The sequence below is a fragment of the Eptatretus burgeri genome, chromosome 2, assembly GCF_056783735.1.
Source record: "Eptatretus burgeri isolate ZD-2024b chromosome 2, Ebu_testis_v1, whole genome shotgun sequence".
Taxonomy (NCBI): domain Eukaryota; kingdom Metazoa; phylum Chordata; class Myxini; order Myxiniformes; family Myxinidae; genus Eptatretus; species Eptatretus burgeri.
In genome coordinates, this window is record NC_140962.1 from 73271028 (window position 1) to 73293527 (window position 22500).

General features: G+C 41.9%; 2 protein-coding genes across 3 annotated transcripts in view; one reads left to right on the forward strand and one right to left on the reverse strand.

Moving 5' to 3' along the window:
- Positions 1–20713, forward strand: part of CRYL1 (crystallin lambda 1) — a 134349-nt gene extending 113636 nt beyond the window's left edge. The window contains exons 7-11 of the mRNA XM_085869836.1: positions 4982–5143; positions 6188–6382; positions 19266–19371; positions 19636–19742; positions 20349–20713. Coding sequence (XP_085725962.1) covers positions 4982–5143; positions 6188–6382; positions 19266–19371; positions 19636–19742; positions 20349–20492 — 714 coding nt within the window. The 3' untranslated portion in view covers positions 20493–20713. The remainder of the gene's footprint in view (positions 1–4981; positions 5144–6187; positions 6383–19265; positions 19372–19635; positions 19743–20348) is intronic.
- Positions 20505–22500, reverse strand: part of MPHOSPH8 (M-phase phosphoprotein 8) — a 100507-nt gene continuing 98511 nt past the window's right edge. For both annotated transcript variants that reach the window (XR_015055112.1, XM_085869824.1), the window contains one exon: positions 20505–20896. Coding sequence is in view for 1 of the 2 variants with exons in the window: in XM_085869824.1 (XP_085725950.1) it covers positions 20852–20896 (45 nt within the window). In the remaining variant the exon portion in view is untranslated. The remainder of the gene's footprint in view (positions 20897–22500) is intronic.

The window sequence follows — 22500 nt, forward strand, 5'->3', positions numbered from 1 at the left end:
GAGAGGGAGGGTGGTGGTATGGTGCGGTTGCAAGGAGTTGAGGTGGGGAAGGTGGATGGGTTTAAATACTTGGGATCAACTGTCCAAAGTAACAGAGAATGTGGGAGAGAAGTGAAAAAGAGAGTACAGGCAGGATGGAGTGGTTGGAGAAGAGTTGCAGGAGTGATTTGTGACAGATGGGTAGCTGCAAGAGTGAAGGGGAAAGTATATAAGACGGTAGTGAGACCAGCTATGTTGTATGGTTTGGAGGTGGTGGCACTAACAAAAAGACAGGAAGCGGAGCTGGAGGTGGCGGAGTTAAAGATGCTGCGATTCTCGTTGGGAGTGACGAGGATGGACAGGATAAGGAATGAGTATATTAGAGGGACAGCGCAGGTAGGACGGTTTGGAGACAAAGTGAGAGAGGCAAGATTGAGATGGTTTGGACATGTGCACAGGAGGGACGCGGAGTATATCGGGAGAAGGATGTTGAAGATGGAGCCGCCAGGCAGGAGGACAAGAGGAAGGCCAAAGAAGAGGTTCATGGATACGGTGAGGGTGGACATGCGGGTGGTTGGAGTGTCAATAGAAGATGTGGAGGATAGAGCGAAATGGAGACGGTTGATCCGCTGTGGCGACCCCTAACGGGAGTTCGCCGAAAGAAGGAGATATATATATATATATATATATATATGTGTGTGTGTGTGTGTGTGTGTATGTGCGTGTATGTATGTATATATATATATATATATATATATATATATATATATATATATATATGTGTGTGTGTGTGTGTGTGTGTGTGTGTATGTATGTATATATATATATATATATATATATATATATATATATATATATATATATATATATATATATATATATATGTATGTGTATAAATATATATATATATATATATATATATATATATATATATATATATATATATATATATATATATATATATATATATATATATATATATATGTATATATGTATATATATATATATATATATATATATATATATATATATATATATATATATATATATATATATATATATATATATATGATGTCGATGATGCGCTCATCATCTGGTTTTGGCAAATGTCGGCTCAGCCAAGTATTCGGTTGGACGGTGAAATGTTACTGCTCAAGGCACGTAAATTCGCTGCGGACCTTGGGCATGATGATGCCGAGACCTTGCCGATGCACTGGATAGACAGATTCAAAGTTAGGTGGGGAATCGGCAAGGTCAAGAAGTGCGGCGAATCAGGCAGCGTGGATTCGGCAGTGGTGCATGACTGGAAGGATGGCAAATTGAAAGACATCTTGGAAAGGTATCAGCCTCGGGACGTGTACAATGCCGATGAGACTGGGCTTTTCTGGCAGATGCTGCCAGAAAAGTCTCTGGGGTTCGTTGGTCAATCCCATCATGGTGATAAGCAGGCGAAGATCCGTGTGACGTTGCTGGTTGGAGCGAACATGGATGGCACCGACAAGCTGCCTCTGTACGCCATCGGGAAAAGTAAGAATCCCCGAGCCTTCAAAAGTGTGAAGCACCTGCCTGTGGCCTACTCAGCGAATAAAAATGCGTGGATAACTTCTGCCCTGTTCGAACAATGGTTGGTGAAACTGAACCATCGTATGTCACTTGAAAAACGCAAAATTGCGTTCGTAGTTGACAACTGCCCCGCTCACCCTGCATGTCAACTGGAGAACATAGAACTTGTATTCCTCCCACCTAATACTACCAGTCACACTCAACCAATGGATAGTGGCGTCATCAGAAACCTGAAACTTCACTACCGCCAGATCCTTGCCACGCATCGCCTGAATGCAGCAGATGAGGGAATCCCATTCAAATGGGATTTGCTGGATGCCCTGATAGCTGCCAAAACCGCATGGGGAAAGGTCTCCAATGTTACCATCGCGAACTGCTTCCGTTCGGTCGGGTTCGTCAATGCGGATTGCAGCGCCCATGAAGTTGATGAGGAGAGCGATGACGACCATGGAAACCAGTTCCGCAATGTCTGGGAAAGACTCGCTGAAATCTTTGGTGCAGACGCGATACCCTCATTGGAAAAATACATCAACGTGGACGCTGAGTTACGCAGCACCCAACAAATGACTGATGCAGAAATTGTGGATTCTGTGAAGAACGTCTCCGATGATACGGATGACGTGGACGATGTGGACATTGTCGATCTCGAGGACTCAGGGGTGACACATTCCAAACGTGCCTCCAACTATTCGGGAGGCATTCAGCACCCTGGATGTGATGCGCCGATACTGTCTTTCGGTGGAGGATTGCCCAGACAACATCATGGAATACAATGACCGGTTTGAGTCCTTTCTCATGCACCAGATGCCCAAGAGTTTGAGGCAGTCAAACATAACTGATTACTTCGCGAAGGAGTAAAGGATCGATCGAGCTTCGTGTTGAAGTCCGATCATGGTTTTATATTGGCTTGTTTTGTACATTACCGCACTCACTTACACATAGGCATTGAGTGGTAGTCATCACCACGATGACTGTGTGTCATGTAATTTGTCACCATACCATCACCGATGGTATATGAGTTGTCTTACAGTTGTTCATTATCTTTACTTTTGATAAACTGATTCATGAATTCCATCTTTGCTTGATCACTTTCCAACTCACCAATGAACCCCCACCTATGCCCCGAGGATTGTGTTTTCCTTTTGGTACAATAGCCAGCTCTCACACATATGTGTCCAGGCCACGCGCGACTTCATCCTTCACCCCACAGTCATCATGAATGTTCGCATATGCGTAAGTCGTCACATTTCTAAGTCGTCACTTTTTTCTCGGTCCCGATGGTGACGACTTACGCCTAGTCTACTGTATATATATATATATATATATATATATATATATATATATATATATATATATATATATATATATATATATATATATATATATATACATATATATACATATCCCAGGGTCCTGAGTTCAAGCCCCGTTGGCTGCTGAATTAACACCAGGGGGTTGACTCAGCCTGTCATCCATCTGAGGTCGGCGAAGTGAGTACCAGTGTACTGGTCCCGGTGTATGCCCCGGTTAGAATAGGTATACCATATCCCTGTGTGTCGTAAGAGGCGACCAGGGTTGGTGTCAGGAAGGGCATCCGGCCATAAAAAAAAAACTGCCTCAAGAAAAAGCCTAACCCCTGCACAGCAGGGAAAAATGGCTGTAAAAACGGTCATTTTTATTATATACATATGTATATATATATATATATATATATATATATATATATATATATATATATACACATATATACATATATGACGAATAGCGTGGCCAGATGGAGTATGTGCAACCACTCAGCCAATGGCATGCCGACATTTCCAACCGTGTTCATAAAGCGAGGCCCTGTTTATTTCCTTCCAGTCCTTCCAGACTGTAGTGAGCATTCTCCAAGCTACAATATGCCGAAACGTAAAAATGCAGATACGCGTGCAACAGCAGTATGAAATAGGAAGCGCAGCTATCAAAAGAATATCTCACCACACGCTCTCGGTGAATTGCATTACTACAATGAGAGACCATATCCCCCCATACACAGCATTGGTAAGATGGACACTATATGATCTTCCTGTGGCGCATACATGTGGAAAGCTGAACTGCATTGCGGTTTCCTCGGGGTGAATGCTAAATTTTCCACCTGCTGTATGCAGGGAAAAATGGTTCTTCCCAACATCGGTGAACCACCTCCCTTCTTGTAACACCTTTTCACTGAATGCACACCTGAAGCAAGGGATTCTCGATCCAACATTCGGGCATACAACTCGAGTTTCGCGTTCGCGTCATTGGGTGTACAGGAAGATGTGTTACCTACAAGGGGCCCAGATACGTTCAGAATCCATGGCAGTGTTTATCATAGAATCGGACATTTTTTTCCCAAGAACGGTAAACCGCTGAAGTTTTCGCAAATCTATATCTATGACACTGCCAACGAAATCGCTCATCGAACAGCATGGAACAGCGACCTGCACCGTGATTTGCTTCAAAAGCTGCAGGCAGTACTGCATGACTGTAATCTGTTCGTAAGTGCTTATAAGCAAGCCGCCGAATTACTTGAACGAGAACAAAACGATTCCATGAAAAGTCAACCCAACGACGGCTTCTACTACACGGATAACATCGTTTACAGTGGACTGGGTTAACATTAGTAAGTATGCTCTGCTTTTTTCGATATACTACAGCGTCATATCCGAGTTATGCCACGCTTTGCGCGGGTTATCTTCTAGTGATTTCTACTTTATCTGCCAACAGTACAAAATCACTGACCTGTGAGTTCCCAGATATGAACATGTGCAAAAGATCTGGAAAGTTTTTATCCCCTGCCGCGTGGCGGAAGGGGGATATTATATTGTTGTCACCCAGGTCGTCCGGCTCTCCGTCCGTCTGTCCGTCCGGGCGTCAACATTTATAGCTGTGAGTGCGATAACTCATAAACTGTTCGCCATATCGATTTGAAATTTGGGTCACACATGTACCACCTGAAAAGGAAGAACCCTATTGATTTTTGGCATAGCCGGATCCAAGATGGCCGACTGGGGCGGCCATCTTGAAAAAAATGTATTTTGTAATTAATGGAAAACCGCTTATCTGATTTCAATTATTTTTGGTTACTACGTTCCTCACCCCTGGGGAACTTTTTTGAGATGATGACCAAATGGTGTCTTGTTTCCAATTCACCTCCCTCATTCTCTGGAATATGTATGACCTTTTTCATTCAATGGCAGGGGATTCCCCATCTCTGATAGTATATATTTTTTTGTCTTGGTTTCAGATGAAAAATGTATTTTCTTGATTTGACACTCATGTACTGTACGTAAAGCTTAAAACTGCAATTTGAAGTATCTGTAATCAAATCAAGTGAAACTGAAAATCCACTCTTTTTGGGAGATTTATATCTTCCTCCCCCCCCCCCACCCCACTTCTCTGATTACCATTTCCTCCACAGGAGTGCATTCCTGAAGATCTCGAAATGAAAAGGGGTCTTTTTTCCACTTTAGACCACATGATCCCTCCTTCTTCCATCATTGGTAGCTCCTCGTCATGCCTTCTCCCATCACTCCTCTTTGCAGACCTCAACTGCTGTTCACGGTGCCTCGTTTGTCACCCGGTAAAGAATACACACACACATACACACACACACACACACACACACACACACACACACACACACACACACACACACACACACACACACACACACACACACACACACACACACACACACACACACACACACACACACTTGTAGTGGATGTACAAGGTGTTTCAAAAGTCCGGAACTACAGGAAATAATTTTTAAAATTAATTTTTTAACACGATACCATTGAGGTGTGTTGGATGTTTTGGAGCAATAGCACTGCCCCCACGTAATCCAGATTTAATGCCATTTTATTCGGGGTCAAATAAAATCAGTGGTTTTTACCATGAAACCATGTAATATTAAAGATCTAAATAATTAAATCAGAAATGAATGTGATAAAATCGATATGTTAATGTTACGAAACATTCAAAGGAACCTACACACAATAATTGATTATGTGTATGTATGTCAGTTGCTCGCAATTATTATGAGTATTGTGTAATATATATCGCTATGATTCCAGACTTTTGAAACACTCTGTATATTGGACGAGGATGCATTTCCATGCAGTGCTCCTGCACATCAGGCAGGGAAGGATTTTGGAATTTGGCCAGGGTACCCACACAATGACCTACCCATTTGAAAATCATTGGACTTTTAATGTTCACTAGCAAATGGCAACCAGAAAATGCCAACGTCCTCATCCAAAGGATGGTACACTCATTGATACAATTCCCTACCTATGGAACACAAATGTGAACTAACCAAAAGAAGCAGTAAGTGACCCAAACTAGACTGCTCAATATTGAGTACGTGACCTCCGAACTACCTCTCATTCCCACTTAAAACGATAAAATTACAGGGTATGGTCAAAGTTTGGCACACTTTAAATGCCTAAATAGGCAACAACACTTCTTGGCAGTGTTTCTTGGACCGTGAGCAGATAAGTCATAGTCTATGTTGTGTTCTTTGTCAACGATGAAGGCTTGACGAAGTGATGATCAAGTGGTAATTCGCACTTAAACTTCCACAGAAATCTTTGGAAGACTCATGTCTTTGCCATGTGTCTAGGTTAATCCTCCATACCTGATACGTCTGGTCGAGTTGATTCCTCACCCGAAGACCGAGGCCTGGGTGACGCTTCAAATTGAGAACCTGATGCGACAGTTGGGCCGAACGCCGATTACTCTACGGGTGGAACTTCCGGGATTTGCCCTCAACCGCCTGCAGTATGCACTTCTTACAGAGGCCTGGAGGCTTGTGGAAGTGAGTAACCATGAATGAAAAAGAAAGTGTTATTTTGGGGGGCATTGAGCAGGATGGTTGAAGGTGGCGTGATGTCACGGGACTTCGCTTAAACAGCCAAGGTGAAAACTAATCCCACTTCCAGCATTATCTCAAATGTATATACCGTACAATGAAATTATCTTACATTTGTTCAAATATTGAAGAATTTGAAGTAAGCCATTTGTGACCCCAATATGCCAGGCACACGAGTCCACTCTGTAACCTCGGTACCACAGAGCTGCACCAGTGGATATCTTGAAGGTTCCCTCAGCAGTTACAATAACTAATCAATCGTGGGGTTCAGGACCGCCGAGAATAAGGTTCCATGCGGTATTGAGTCTCCCCTGCACAAGTAACAACACCAAGTTGGTACTGTGAATAGAGCCGTATGACTAAACAATCATTTGGACAACAAAAACGAAATATCCCGAGGCAATGCAGGTCTTACCTCGGGCTCTGTTTTCCGAATTAAAAAGTGCCGCTTGGGTTACTCACCTTTTTATTAGTGCAGGATGGAAAAGAGCAGCTTTTTGGCATTTTGCATTTTACAAAACACGAAAATAGACAGTTGCAAAAGCAGAGCTTTTGACGCAATTCAAAAGGCCGTGTGAATGTTTTACCCTCTCCGTGTGTTTCCAAGGAAATAATCACGAGTGCTCCCAGAACATCATCCACTGCATTATGAGGCAGCATTCGAGGTCATTTCAGGTTGAACAACATCGAGTTTTTCGAAGACTCAACCGCACGTTGTAGACTTACTGACTCGTACACAAGGTTTGCAGAAGTCGGGCACCATTTTTGGGGGCATTGCATCATATTTTGGGGGATTATGGCAAAAGCGGACAACATGAGGCAACAGGAACTCATGCCTCTTGACTAAAGTGGGCCCATCTGAAATCGGTCATCTACGTTGAAGGCTCCAGAAACATCGAGGAAATACGATCCGAGTGTGTTAAGATCGATGTTGACATGGTAAGGAATGTTCAAACATTCTTTATGAGACGGATTCAAAAGTGCATCAGTGTTATCGGTGAACAGTTGGTTTGTTGTAATTGAATGTTTAAAAGTGTAATAATTAAAGATAAAATCGAATCCCTACGGTGACGGACTTACGAACACCATGCCAAGTATACTTTGCTATAGGTCGGTTCTATAAAAGGAAAGACATGTTTCAGGTTTCATGTTCCATTGTTTTGAAATTTTGGAGGCCTCTAGCTGTCATTTATTTTATGCACACCCATGGTAAATTTGGAACTACATTGATGTGGAGTTTTTTTTTAATTTGGAAAATCAAAAGGTACAGCATAGTCGATGAAATTCCATTAATTTCTCCAGGTATTTCCTTGCTCTAAAAACACACTCGTGCCATTGATTTAGTAAGGCGTTAATTTTCCAACTGTGTTGAGGGTATGCAGCAGTTTCGGGACAGGTGCTTTGGCCGGGGTACCCACTAAATTGGTCTCACCATTTAAATGCACAGTTATGTGAAAGGCATGCATCACCACATTTGGCAGAGTCTCCTGCGAATTCCAGCTTTTTTGATATTCTCCCTCACAAGGAATGTAATCTTCTTCATTCGTATACAACACAAGGCTGTGTGGGTAGCGTCTTGGTTTCACTCGGAACACTTTGACCATCATTAATTAAATGTCACTTTCTGTGTCACTTGCTCAGTCAAGACAACTTCTTCTTCTTCTTCTTCTTCTTCTTCTTCTTCTTCTTCTTCTTCTTCTTCTTTTCTTCTTCTTTGTCTTCTTCTCAGATATTCCATTTATAAGGGGTGAGGTCCAATGGGACCAATCTTCTGCCCTGCCTTGACCCTGATATTCCTCCACTTCCCTCTGTCCCTGACCAACTCTCTCCACTCTCCAACCAGACCCACCTTATTGATACCCCTCCTTACACAATCTTCCGATCTCAACCGTGGTCTACCTATTTTCCACCACCCTTGCTCCCTCAACCTCTCCTCTCACTTTGCCATTCTCTGTTTCCCCATTCACACCACTGTTAATGTTAATGCGCTGTTAATGCATTGCCCTCTGCTGCTTCGAGCTGGAATCTGTAATTGGTTCACGGTGCCGGCAATAGCTCACATACTCTTCCCAGAGGACACCATGTGGTCTTTAACATCCACCAATGAATGCTGGCAGAAGCGACGCCAGTTTAATGTACATCGGAGGGATGGCACACACATTGATGAATCACGCTGACTGTGAAACACAGAGATAACAGTTTATAGCTGGGTCTGGATTCAAACCCAGGCGAGACAGCCTCGAGGTGAGTGTTCACACCGCAAGGTAGGCCATCCTGTCAGCCCTTCACTCCCGCAATCCTCTTTCCATCCACCCTCTTCACTCACAAAATCCTCTTTCTGTCCACACTCTTCACTCCTGAAATCCTTTTTCTCTCCACCCTCTTCACTCCTGAAATCCTGTTTCTGTCCACTCTCTTCATTCCTGAAATCAATCCTCTTTCCATCCACCCTCTTCACTCGCAAAATCCTCTTTCTGTCCACACTCTTCACTCCTGAAATCAGTCCTCTTTCTGTCCACCCTGTTCACTCCAAAAAATCGTCTTTCTGTCCACCCTCGTCACTCCCAAAATCCTCTTTCCGTCCACTCTCTTCATTCCTGAAATCGATCCTCTTTCTGTCCACCCTCTTCACTCCTGAAATCAGTCCTCTTTCTGTCCACCCTGTTCACTCCAAAAAATCGTCTTTCTGTCCACCCTCGTCACTCCCAAAATCCTCTTTCCGTCCACTCTCTTCATTCCTGAAATCAATCCTCTTTCTGTCCACCCTGTTCACTCCCAAAAATCCTCTTTCTGTCCACCCTCTTCACTCCTGAAATCCTCTTTCTGTCCACCCTCTTCACTCCTGAAATCAATCCTCTTTCTATCTAACCTCTTCACTCCTGAAATCCTCTTTCTGTCCACCCTGTTCACTCCCAAAAATCCTCTTTCTGTCTGTCCTCTTCACTCCTGAAATCCTCTTTCTGGCCACCCTCTTCACTCCTGCAATCGTCCTGACCCAGTTGTTCTCGCACACCTGCAACCTCTGTTATTGTCTCTCACACCTGCAACCTCTGTTGTTGTCTCTCTTTCATTGCCACCGTTTTGAGATGGTAAAAGTTGGCCAGCGTTACACAAGATGCTAGGACTTTCCCATTCAATTTCCTTGATATTGTGCTTTTGGAAGACCTTGGGGAGTTACAGTGCCTTCAGAAAGTATTCACACCTCTTGACTTTTGTCATTTTGTTGTGTTAAACCCGAATTTAAAGTGGATGAATTTATTTTTTTTTCTCACCAATCCACACAAAACACCCCATAATGATAAAGTGAAAACGTGTTTTTAGAAATTTTTACAAATTAAAGAAAAGTGAAAAGTCTTGCATCAATCAAGGAATGAGCCCAGTGAACACGAGCCGCTGCACAGACGGGCTCTGTTGGGAGCGAGTGTGAACGAGCCACGGAGCTCTTTCCCTGGATGTGCTGGCAATTACACACTGATCTAGATGATCTTGCTCTTGCTTTCCCTATTTCTAATTGTTTGGTTGGAACACACAAAGAGCAATCAAGGATTTCCCCCTCGACTCGCTCAGAACAGGTGTATTGTCTCGCATTCACAATTTCCTCTACGCATTACAAAGCATTCACCACATCTCTCCCCACAATGCACATTACATAATCATCCTCTCTTCTTTCTCCCCCCCCTCCTCTCCTTTTCACGTTGGGACCACGTAAACCTGCAGGTTTGTGTTTGGTGGGCAAGGGTCGCCAACAAGCTCCACCTTCTTTATCTTTCTGTCTATCACTCTTCCTTGTCTAATTTCCCAGAGTGAATGAGGCATCTATGTCTGTAGTTTTATGATGAGGACTGTCTGCGTGTATAAAGGTAAGACATTCTTTTGTGACACTGCATTGCTTGTAAGTACACACATATTTGTTAAATATGACCTTTTGTTTCCAACCTGCCTGAGTGTCTCTTTCTCCATTGGTTAGACAGAGTATGTAAATGTTGGATGGGAGTTTTGCTCCGCAGTTTTGCTATGGTCAGACGAGCTGATGTCCCACTTAGTTCCGCTTGGCCGTAATTGATCGAAAGGGGTGGTTGGCCCTCAAGAGCACGATTTCCGATCTGGAGGGCCTAATTTGTCGGAGAGGATAACATGGGAATTGGACGTGAGAACATTGCCTAACTTGTCTCAGATAGTGTCTATGGTTGCTTAGCAACCCATTGTGCTGCGGGATTATCTGTGGCTTGTCAGCTTCAGGGTCGAAGGTTGGGAAGCGGTTCCAAGACGCCACTCATGACACAGCCAGCAAACCTGTAGTCGCCGGAGGAATTCCTCCGCCTGCCATCATTCCCTCCACCCTCCTCCATGCATTTGCACCTGCCCATGCCCTCCTCCACACGTCTGCCTCTGACTTACCATCACCGCGGGTCACTGTTCCCCCCAGATACTCAACCTATTTCCCTGTCTGATCTCCTTCCCCTCAAACCTGATATTCATTTATTTTCTCTTCTGTGTGACCCACATTACCCCAGTCTTCTCCAAAGATAACATAACTGTTTGAAATAACAGTGCAGTACTGTATTTAACTTTGTTTTTTTAACAGGATCTAATTCTTGTCGTGGAGCTACTTAATGTACCTCACACACATGGATATATAGACGAATATACGTCTTTTTTTTTTTTTTGCTGCCACCCAGATGTTCTTTGAGGGTTTTTTTTTTTTGTTCAAAATTTTGTTCTCCACCCAGATGTTGAAGTTTTTTGTTTTGCCGAAAACACTCCCTGACACCCACTGATGAACCTCTACAAGTTTAACGAAGAACCGTCCAGCCATCTCTGAGAAAAATAGCAACACATAGACGCACACAGACAGACAGACAAACGTCTCTCTTATAGATAGACAGTGGAGATTTTGACTCCCTCCTCCTTTCTCCCATCCCCCTCCCTTCCCCAACGTTCCCTCCTCACACCTCCCCTCCCTGTGCAGTTTTGTTTTGCTTAACCACTTGAACCCTCGCAGATATTTTACCATCCGCTATTCAAACCTCCATACACCCTCGCAGATATTTTACCATCCGCTATTCAAACCACCATACCACTCGCAGATATTTTACCATCCGCTATTCAAACCTCCATACACCTTCGCAGATATTTTACCATCCGCGATTCAAACCTCCATATACCCTCGCAGATATTTTACCATCCGCGATTCAAACCTCCATACACCCTCGCAGCTATTTTACCATCCGCTATTCAAACCTCCATATACCCCCGCAGATATTTTACCATCCGCTATTCAAACCTCCATATACCCCCGCAGATATTTTACCATCCGCTATTCAAACCTCCATATACCCCCGCAGATATTTTACCATCCGCTATTCAAACCTCCATACACCTTCGCAGATATTTTACCATCCGCGATTCAAACCTCCATATACCCTCGCAGATATTTTACCATCCGCGATTCAAACCTCCATACACCCTCGCAGCTATTTTACCATCCGCGATTCAAACCACCATACACCCTCGCAGATATTTTACCATCCGCTATTCAAACTACCATACACCCTCGCAGCTATTTTACCATCCGCGATTCAAACCACCATACACCCTCGCAGATATTTTACCATCCGCTATTCAAACTACCATACACCCTCGCAGATATTTTACCATCCGCTATTCAAACTACCATACACCCTCGCAGCTATTTTACCATCCGCGATTCAAACCACCATACACCCTCGCAGATATTTTACCATCCGCTATTCAAACCTCCATATACCCCCGCAGATATTTTACCATCCGCTATTCAAACCTCCATACACCTTCGCAGATATTTTACCATCCGCGATTCAAACCTCCATATACCCCCGCAGATATTTTACCATCCGCTATTCAAACCACCATACACCCTCGCAGATATTTTACCATCCGCTATTCAAACCACCATACACCCTCGCAGATATTTTACCATCCGCTATTCAAACCACCATACACCCTCGCAGATATTTTACCAGCCGCGATTCAAACCTCCATATACCCCCGCAGATATTTTACCAGCCGCTATTCAAACCACCATACACCCTCGCAGCTATTTTACCAGCCGCTATTCAAACCTCCATATACCCTCGCAGATATTTTACCAGCCGCTATTCAAACCTCCATATACCCCCGCAGATATTTTACCAGCCGCTATTCAAACCTCCATATACCCCCGCAGATATTTTACCATCCGCTATTCAAACCACCATACACCCTCGCAGATATTTTACCATCCGCTATTCAAACCACCATACACCCTCGCAGATATTTTACCAGCCGCGATTCAAACCTCCATATACCCCCGCAGATATTTTACCAGCCGCTATTCAAACCACCATACACCCTCGCAGCTATTTTACCAGCCGCTATTCAAACCTCCATATACCCTCGCAGATATTTTACCAGCCGCTATTCAAACCTCCATATACCCTCGCAGATATTTTACCAGCCGCTATTCAAACCTCCATATACCCCCGCAGATATTTTACCAGCCGCTATTCAAACCTCCATATACCCCCGCAGATATTTTACCAGCCGCTATTCAAACCTCCATATACCCCCGCAGATATTTTACCAGCCGCTATTCAAACCTCCATATACCCCCGCAGATATTTTACCATCCGCTATTCAAACCACCATACACCCTCGCAGATATTTTACCATCCGCTATTCAAACCACCATACACCCTCGCAGATATTTTACCAGCCGCGATTCAAACCTCCATATACCCCCGCAGATATTTTACCAGCCGCTATTCAAACCACCATACACCCTCGCAGCTATTTTACCAGCCGCTATTCAAACCTCCATATACCCTCGCAGATATTTTACCAGCCGCTATTCAAACCTCCATATACCCCCGCAGATATTTTACCAGCCGCTATTCAAACCTCCATATACCCCCGCAGATATTTTACCATCCGCGATTCAAACCACCATACACCCTCGCAGATATTTTACCATCCGCTATTCAAACCACCATACACCCTCGCAGATATTTTACCAGCCGCGATTCAAACCTTCATATACATGAGCAGCTATTTTACCAGCTGCTATACTAACCACCACATACCCGAGCGGCCGTTTTCCCAGCCGCTATTCAAACCACCATATACCCTCGCGGCTGTTTTCCCAGTCGCTGTACAAACCACCATATACCCTCGCGGCTGTTTTCCCAGTCGCTGTACAAACCACCATATACCCTCGCGGCTGTTTTCCCAGCTGCTATTCAAACCACCATATACCCTCGCGGATGTTTTCCCAGCCGCTATTCAAACCACCATATACCCTCGCGGCTGTTTTCCCAGCCGCTATTCAAACCACTATATACCCTCGCGGCTGTTTTCCCAGCCGCTATTCAAACCACCATATACCCTCGCGGCTGTTTTCCCAGCCGCTATTCAAACCACCATATACCCTCGCGGCTGTTTTCCCAGCCGCTATTCAAACCACCATATACCCTCGCGGCTGTTTTCCCAGTCGCTGTACAAACCACCATATACCCTCGCGGCTGTTTTCCCAGTCGCTGTACAAACCACCATATACCCTCGCGGCTGTTTTCCCAGCCGCTATTCAAACCACCATATACCCTCGCGGCTGTTTTCCCAGTCGCTGTACAAACCACCATATACCCTCGCGGCTGTTTTCCCAGCCGCTATACAAACTACCATATACCCTCGCGGCTGTTTTCCCAGCCGCTATTCAAACCACCATATACCCTCGCGGCTGTTTTCCCAGCCGCTATTCAAACCACCATATACCCTCGCGGCTGTTTTCCCAGCATTATTCAAACCATCATATACTCAAGTGGCTGTTTTACCAGCCGACGATATTCTATCCTCAAAACCGAAATGATATTTTGATGATATACTTTAATTAGTCCATGAGAGTAGATCATGGAAAATCATATCATACAATGCATGAAATCGCTCCAAGCTCCCAATTTGAAAACTGTAGCACTTACAAAAGCGATGTGCACAATGATTTGTAGCTATGATGGGCAGGCATTCGATAATATGAGTGAGGAAAGTGAAAAAAAACTTTATCGTGAAGAAATCATTGTGGCTTGTTCCAAGTCAAGGCATAGTTAAGCAAGCCAAAAAACATGGCAGCTTCAGACCCCAGTGAGGTTACCCAGGAAATGCCTTAAGACCCCCCATCGAGAGCAAGGTGGCTGAGAATCGTGAAGGATATAATTAAATAAGGCCGTTAATTATTTTCAAACAGAGTGTTTTAATCAACCCAAACACCCATTTTTCACTCTTGCACATCCTTGGAGTTTTGTTCGTATGCATGCAAAGTTTCAGGCTGCTCGGTTTTATAGTTTTGGAGTTATGGAGGACGGACGGACGCACGCACACACATACACACACACTTACTAGTATATACATATATATACAGTATATACATATTTGATAAATATTATGGTTTCTATATATTTTCTTCATTATTGCTGTGATCCAGAAAAACACAGCGGTGTTATTAACTGGTGCCTTTCATGAAGAGTCGGCGAGTTATCGCTGGGACCCTGAACAAATTACAAATGACTGTCAGTTGAACATCAGGCTTGACCAGCCAGTTCATTGGACACTGGGGACAGAACCTTTACCTCCAGCCGACCTAACAAGGTGAGAATACTTGGATCCGTAAAGAAGAATCATCTATGCTTTCATTAAATTTTGCACCTCATTCAATGGATTTAGTCCATAATTTAATCTCTGCTGGAGCGAAATATGTTGTGAATACCCTCTCCCTTAGGTAAGGATCAGTGGTTAAACCACTTTCACGATACCACAAGTACAGGTGATAATTGGAAGTCATCTCCCTACCTTCACAGTGAGGGGCATGGTATTTTGTGCCCATGTGACATGCATTCATTCATACATACACTACATGAAGTGAAACAAACGAAAAAACGGATTTATAATATGTACTTATTGTTATTACTGCTGTTGGCGTGGTCTTGGTTGTGGTTGTTTTTGTTTGTGTGCCCCTTCCCTGTACTTTTATGCATTTTTCTATTTATTCGAGAAGTACAGGGCGGGGCATTTATATCTGACACATTTGCAATCTTTGTAGCCGGAAGCAGTCTTGGCATAACTAATTATTGTTTTCTTTGTTTTACAGATAATACTTGAAAGTTTTTAAAGATGGAGCACCTTAAATGCAATGAGCATTTTATTTTTTTGTTTTATAATTATTTTTTTTTAAATGCAATGAGCATGCCAATTTCACAAACAATGTCATCATGACAGATGAGGCACACTTTGATTTGGCAGATTTAACTCCACCAGATTTCTTCCTTAGGGGATTTCTGAAGGGCAAAGTTTATAAGGAACATCCAACATCAATCGATGAATTGAAGGCAAACATCACTTCAACCATCCGCTCGATTGATCAAGAGACATTGCTTGCGGTAATGAACAATATGATGATCTGCTGTCGTGAATGCACTAATTCGAAAGGGGCCCATTTATGTAATTTTTAAGAAATAAAGAATCAAAATTGATTTTAAAAACTTGAAGTATGTGCCTATGTTGTATAGAAATTTTATTTTATTTGGTTTAGAAACAAAAAATTACCCCCGGTTGGGGGTGACGGTTATCTCTGTTTTGACCGTATCACATCGACGATTTTTCTAACTTTGAAGACACGTGACTCAATAACCAGGGCAAATTTCAAAAAGCCGGCCTGACCAAATTTAGATATTGTTCCATATTATCAGAATCCGAAGAAATTTCGAAGATCGGATCACAAACGGCGGAGGAGATCGATTTTGAAAATGGACGATTTCGCAACTTTTGAGTGACCTTGATCTTGACCTTCAATCGTGTCTAAAGTCACACCATCGTGCATCACTCATCGACCCCTACCTACATACCAAGTTTCATCAAGATCGGGCAAATTTTTTTTTGACCGTATCACATCGACGGTTATTCCAACTTTGAAGACACATGACTCAATAACCAGGACGAATTTCAAAAAAACCGGCCTGACCAAATTTAGATATTGTTCCATATTATCAGAATCTGAAGAAATTTCGAAGATCGGATCACAAACGGCGGAGGAGATAGATTTTGAAAATGGACGATTTCGCAACTTTGGAGTGACCTTGACCTTGACCTTCAATCGGGTCAAAGGTCATACCGTCATGCATCCCTCATCGACATCTACCGACATACTAAATATCAAGAAAATCGGAAGAAAAAAATGGGGACGGACGTACGAACATCGAGACTGGTTTTATTAGGTCATCTCGTTAGAGATAACCTAAAAAGTTAAAAGGATAATAAAACCGTCAGATATAAATGCCACACCCTGTATTACTATTTGTCGTTTTGTGTACTCCTACCATGTCCTTATGAAGGGTTTTTGCTGTTGTAAAATCATAAATGTTGCCGTTGGAACCGCTGCATTGAGCTCCAATCCCTGTTTCTTCTTCACTTCGAGAAATATGGGCTTGAAAGCAGGTTTCGTATTGATTAAACGGACAAATTTCTGTTACAAATAAATCGTTTATTAGCTTTCCAATGGTACCATTGTTATTATTCTTTGACAGCAGGAACTGCTGCATTAAAACTCAAAGTCCTGTTTCTTCTTTGCGTGATAGACAGACGACGTGTCTCATTGATAATTGTAACACCTGTTCCCTCTTTGTGCAAAACGGGTGTCGATATCGGCTCCCTCTGGTTGCTTCGATTTTGAGTTGCTCTGATTTGACTTTGGAGATCTGGATCCGGCCATCAGTGGGAAACAAAACGTATACTGTTCTGCCTGTCGAGAACCGTTCTAGTTACCTCCGCCACCGAAGGATTCAGAGAGGAGATTGCATTTGGGTCTGTTTGTTTGTCTGTCTGTCCGCACGTAACTTTCGTGTTTTTTTCTGCAACCACTTGGCGGATTGAGAGGAAATTTTCACCATTGGTGCATCTACGCATGTAGAATGTTTTAATGAAAATTCTGACGTCGAAGGTCATGTGGTGTGGCAGCCATATTGGAAAAATGGAAAAACTTTGGACCTCTGTCTCTCACAAACCGCACCAAGGAAAAAAATTGGCATACATCAAGTACTCCTCATGGGGAATGTGATTTTTTTCATGACGTCATAGGTGCCCTTGCTATTATGTCATAATTGCACATGTAGAACACCACATCCCATCAGTATGAAAATTTGAGGGTCATCTCTGCATAAAATGGTCCACAGAAAAAAAAAATCATGACGTCATCTGTCACGTGATTCGGCAGCCATATTGTTTAAAAAAACAAAAAAAAAACCTTCAAAAATCTTCTCTGAAGTCGCTGAACAGATTGAGGCGAAACTTTATACGTACGACCGCCTGTCCATGAGGAACAAAAGGTTCACACATATGATGTCATTGGTCACATGGTTTGGCAGCCATATTGGATTTACCATGAAACCTATAAAAATACACCACTCAAAAGAAGTCCTGGTGAGGGTTTGCAATCTCTGATTGGTCTTTTTCTTGTTCCTTATGTTTCCATACCCCTGAGCGAATTTCCCCAAAATTTGTTGTTCTGCATTATTTTCACACCCAGGTCAACATCACAAAAACTTTCAATTATTATCGTCAAATTGATGTAAAAAAAAAAAAAAAAAAAGTGAATTCTCCGTGTATACACGAAAATTGCAAGTCGTCTGTCTCCCCATCCTTACCAGGGTTGAGGGGAGAGGAGATTATTTTTGTGCCCATGACCTGACCTAATTACCCTGAGCATGTTTGCAAAATTTGGTGGAGATTGGCCCAGCCATTTTCAAGACTATCATTATCAGACATACAGAGAATTGCCTTATTTTGTATAACAGAATATCTCGGAATGAGTTTGTCTGTTTGTCATCTCAGTCACCGAAGGTGGATAGAGGCTATATTTTCACCTGTCTGTCTGTGAGCAGGATATCTCAAAAAGGTTTGAACGGATTCGGGCAAAACTTAGTGGACACAATGGGTGTATGACAAGGCCGAATCAAAAAGTTGTGGATGGATTATGACAAGACTTGGTGGATGAGTTGGTGTTGGTGACGAGAATAAGCCGATTCGATTTTGGAGGTCTAGATCCAGATCCAGCCTATCAGTGGCATACAAAACGTAAACTGTTCAGCCTGTTGTGGTATGTGCTCTACAGGCTGCCCAGTTCTGTTCGAGTTCCTCATAAGTTTCCATACCCCTGAGCAAATTTCCACAAAATTTGCTGTCCCGCATTATTTTCATACACCAGAGGTCAAAACCACAAAAACTTTCAATTCCTATTATCAAATTTAAATTTATTATTTACATCAATTATTATCAAATTAATGTAAAAAACGTGAAACAATGCTTTGGCCATTTGAGAGTCATACGTGAGGTGTCTCCTCGGTTGGGAGAGGGGAGGAGCTTGCACTGCATATCTGCACCTTCAAAGGTTTATTATTTTATTGTTATTTTTCTTATTTTGTTTATTTTCTGTATGAAGAATGAAAAATAATATACAAAGTGTCCTCAATCTCCATGTTGCACACACATGTTAATTTTTGCTACAGGTGTAAAAAGAAAAAAAAACATTATTGGGTTTTTCTTCCCCTCACCCATTTTTCCTCCAAGGGAAGAAGTGATGTGCTACCATTGGATGATTGATACGAATTGCTTGAAATGAAACTCAAATTGAAAGAACCCTATCTTGATGAAGTGACTAAACCTTGCCCACATGCATTTGGCTTAACATTGAACACAGATATTAATGGAATAGTAGGATGAGAATGGATGTGTGGTGGTTATTTTAATGATGATGATGACTTGTCTGTTATAGAGTGGAGCACTCACACCAGCTGAAGTGGATCTCGTGATGACAGAAGGACTAGGTCCACGTTATGCCTTTTTGGGTCCCCTGGAGACAATGCATCTCAATGCTGCAGGTTGGTTTGTCTCTGTTACCATCAAACAGAATGGTTGCAAAAATGAGCACTGTCACCTTCAAGGCCATCTACCGTTGTGTGGATAAAAATGGTATAATTTTGGAGCCCCTCACCTCCTCTCTTGAATCCCACCTCTAACTCTGCTTTCCTTTTCTCCCTTCCTCCACGTGGAAATGTCTCCTTTTGTCCTCAAGCATCAATCTTCTATCTCATCAACCTCGTTATTCTTAGTACATAAAGTTTAACCAACGTATTGATCAACAGGCGTCCACAACTACTGCCAGCTCTACGGCGAAAGCATCTGCACCGTGGCCAACACCTTTGGGCCGACCCCCGAGTTTTCTGGCATCGTAATGGACTCTGTTCACAAGGTAGATCCATCATGCTTTATTTGATACATTAACTAGTATCTTGGGTACCAAATAAAACAGTGGCCTTTTTGGTGGTTTATTTATTTTTAAATGAAAGACATTGGTGAATTATGTTGCTTATAACAGAAATGATTGATACTCTCTTGTGGTTTTACACTCACTTGACATAAGGAGAAATTAATCAGTGCACAAGAGAATACTGATGCTGAGAATACTACTGGCTTTCACATTTAACTTTATGGGTGTCACCACCAATAAATGAGAGATATCAAGGACTTGCATTGGTGCAGTAAAACCAAATCATTTTTGTAGCAAATGCATATTTTGATTGGGATTAATTTACCAATTTGGTCTGTTGGTTGCATCATTAGAGGCATGGCTATCCAATTGACGTAATACTCCCACAGACAAGCAAAAGTTCGCTTAGGTACCAACATAAGTCTTGTTTTGGAAAGGTACCCGCAATCTTTATCCACCAGAAAAGCACAAACAAACTTTGTGATGGCAAAGTACTGTGAAGCCAACTTTCAAGATAAAAGCACAACTTGTAATCTTTTGCAGGAAACACTGGGCTTTAATCCACTCTCCAACCACCCCTCTCCCCAGGCAATGTGCGACACAGTTGGTGGCAGCACCAGAGATCTGGAAAAGCGACAATGCTGGAGGGATCGCTGCCTTACCGCTCTTTCTAAGCTCAAACAGACAATCGACGTACAAGATAAGGAAGAAGGAAAAACTACAGAAAAATAAGAAACAGGCAAATTTATATAATAAAAATTTATTAAACTATATTTACACTTGTAACAAGGCACAATGCTTTGATTATTGAAATTACGATAAAAACTGCCGTTCCAAGATCACTCCACAGCTCCCATGGCCATGAGCCATGCATTCACACAACACCAAAAAAACAAGTTTTACTTGAAATCAACAATGTATGTATTCCAAGAATTAATAAATAATGAAATCCACTTTTTATTGGTCAGAAACTTCACAACAGGAGAGAATGTCAGTGTAACAGTGTACAAATGTGCAGTGAAGGTCTGCACTGGAATTCTCGACCCATGGTGGAGGCAGAAACTACTCGCATGATTTGCGCTTACAGCTCCCTACGTGTGTAGAGCCACATGGTATGCGCACACAAAAATTCTCACCTGTGGAAACGAAGACACACATACAAGTTAATCACCATTAGTAATATGCATCACACGTTAGACAATCAGAGTAACCAGTAACACTGAAGGATTTCCAAGTTGATTAGAGCATTAATTGTTTGAAAGGGTAGACCAAGTGAGTTGGAGTTCTGTCCAAAATTCCTTGCAAAGGATGAATGCAAAGTTTCACCATCCCTGTCAAGAGCAAGATATCAATCACTGGAAGGTTTATAATTCCCATAACATTTCGATTCAGAAAGGTAATAAAAAAACATAAGTGGATTCACCCTGTTGACATTTGCATCCTCAGCCAAGCCCATCTGGTCTGTCCAGCACTTATCTTCCCCAGTTTCCCATTCCTTTCCCCCCACATCCATTTTTGTCACATTCCTCCCTCCTTATATCAAGAGGTTATCTGCATTTATTGTACTCGAAGCACCCGCTCCTTACGGGAGCTGTCAAGGGGGTCATGTTGCTATATTTATGCTTATTTTACTCCAAGGGGTCCCAGGATTACACACCCCAAAAATGGTTGCGATTGGTTGTCATTTTTGCCGTACCTGGGAACAGACAGACGGACAGACGGTGAATTATCATAAAGATGTGAATTAGGAGGGGGGGGGTAGATAACCATAAATTGATGTAAAAAATAGTTACTTTTGTTGTAAGAGGGTAGATAAACACAAATTAATTTTGTTATTAGAGAGTAGATAATCATAAATTGATTTTGTTATTGGAGTGTAGATAATCGTAAATTGAGTGAATGACATAATCGTCACTTGATTTTGTTGTGAGAGTGCAGATAATCATAAATCGATTTTGTAATTGGAGGGTAGATAATCGTAAATTGATTTTGTTATAAGAGGGTAGGTAATCATAAATCGATTTTGTTATTAGAGTGAAGATATAAACTGATTTTGTTATTACAGTGCAGATAACCATAAATTGATTTTGCTCTTGGAGTGTAGATAAACATAAATTGATTTTGTTGTGAAAGTGGAGATCATCATAAATTTATTTTGGTATTAGAGGGTAGATAATCATAAATTGATTTTGTTATTAGAGGACAGATAATCATAAATAGATTTTGTTATGAGAGTGTTGATAATCATAAATTGATTTTGTTGCAAGAGTGCAGATAATCAGAAATTGATTTTTTTTATCAGAGGGTAGATAATCATAAATTGATTTTGTTATGAGAGTGGAGATAATCAAAATTGATTTTGTTATAAGAAGGAATATAATCATAAATTGATTTTTGTTGAGAGGGTATATAATCATTGATTTTGTTATGAGAGGGTAGATTATCATAAATTAATTTTGTTGAAAGAGTGGAGATAATCGTAAATTTATTTTGTTATGCGAGTGGAGAAAATCATGAATTGATTTTGTTCTGAGAGTGCAGATAATCATAAATTGATTTTGTTTTAAGAGTGCAGATAATCATAAATTGATTTTGTTGGAAGAGTGCAGATAATCATAAATTAATTTTGTTATTCGAGGGAAGATAATCATAAATTGATTTTGTTATAAGAGGGGAGATAATCAAAATTCATTTTGTTGTAAGAAGGTATATAATCATAAATTGATTTTGTTGAGAGTGT